The following is a 1,376-nucleotide window of genomic DNA, read 5'->3' as shown; positions in this document are numbered from 1 at the left end:
TCAAAATAAAGCTACTAATGAACAAACTACTCTTTATCAAACCCTTTGACTTCAAAATCTTAACAACTGCACATCTAGGGACAATTGTTTTCTCGAGGTTGCGGGTCAGAATCCCAGGGCACCTAGCAATTTCTTCTGGAACAAGGCCCATGTCATTCACCAAGAAGTTCATTGTTTTCACAATCTTCTTTTCAGAAATCATTATATACTGAGGATGCTTTTGGAATGAGCCGAAAGACATATATCTCTCGACCAACCAAACTTCTCGAAAAGCTTCAATTTTGATTCCCATGTTTCTTTGTCCATCTTTGCAATTACTTGAAGTGCCAAAACAAAATACGTCTTCAAAGGATCAAACCCCATTTCTTTCACTGTATTTACAGACTCAACGAATTTCGAATGGTTGCCGAATGCTACATTCGGAAAATTGGATACCAAAAGTGAAATTGAACTTTGAGGTAGACCAAGCTTTCTCAAAACCTCAATATTTGGAATAGAATCATTTAACATAGAATTATTGTAAAAGTTCCTTGACCAATGCTTCATAACCGAAACAACCTCATCATCGTTGCGAACTAGGCTCCGCGTAATTTCATAACGAGGGATTAGGTTATTCTTCAAGCTTGTTGACAAAAAGGCACAGTTACCAATTAAGATTTTGGGGAGATCAGTGGATGAAACCCCAATGGAATCAAAAAATTTGAGTTTGGGCAAAAGGGTCTTTTCGGCATTTGATAAAAGAAGAAAAGGTAGTTTCTTTACAACGCTACGTAATTGGGAATCAGAGAAGCCATAGGTTTTGAGAAGTTGAATAACAGCATTTGGGGAATTTGGGTTTTTGATTTGTAACCTTTTGGAGAGTTTTAGGGTTGCTTCAGGGGACAACCCACATGATTTTACGAAGCTTGATAATGTAAAGTTTTCATCTTTATGATGGTGATTTGTGTTGGAAACAGAGAAATAACGATAATTGAAGAAAAGAGAAAAAGCATTGTGGGAAAGAACACTTGAATTTAGGGTTCTATGAGTGAATCTAGTAATCAGAAAATGGTGCATTTGTAATGAGTTGTTAGAGATAGAGATGAATGATTCACTTACAGAGTTTTAGGTTCCAGGATTATACTCCGTTCAGCGCGCACTCTCTTCACAGTTCAAACCTCAAAGTGATAGTTCTTTTGAAAACAAACAACGATTTTTTCTATAATATCCTTTTTTTAAATAAAAAGACTTCAAAATATTCTGCTTATAAAAAAAATTATATCTATGGATTTTTATTATGTATCAGGATGTCACCACGAAGAAAAAAATGGGTTAGTAATTGATCGTATCTTTTTTATATTAAATAATTAAAAAAATAAAATTTAATAAATAAATAA

At 34.1% G+C, this 1,376-nt stretch overlaps 1 protein-coding gene across 1 annotated transcript; it reads right to left on the bottom strand.

Annotated features, from left to right (window-relative positions):
• Positions 1-201: 201 nt before the first annotated feature.
• LOC101510702 (uncharacterized) lies at positions 202-1,056 on the bottom strand. The gene has a single exon (XM_004517065.1). The coding sequence runs from the start codon at positions 1,054-1,056 to the stop codon at positions 202-204; it is 855 nt and encodes a 284-aa protein (XP_004517122.1).
• Positions 1,057-1,376: the final 320 nt, after the last annotated feature.

This window comes from Cicer arietinum, unplaced genomic scaffold (genome assembly GCF_000331145.2).
Source record: "Cicer arietinum cultivar CDC Frontier isolate Library 1 unplaced genomic scaffold, Cicar.CDCFrontier_v2.0 Ca_scaffold_5075_v2.0, whole genome shotgun sequence".
In the NCBI taxonomy this organism is placed as follows: Eukaryota; Viridiplantae; Streptophyta; class Magnoliopsida; order Fabales; family Fabaceae; genus Cicer; species Cicer arietinum.
This window is presented reverse-complemented; position numbering and strand designations above follow the sequence as displayed.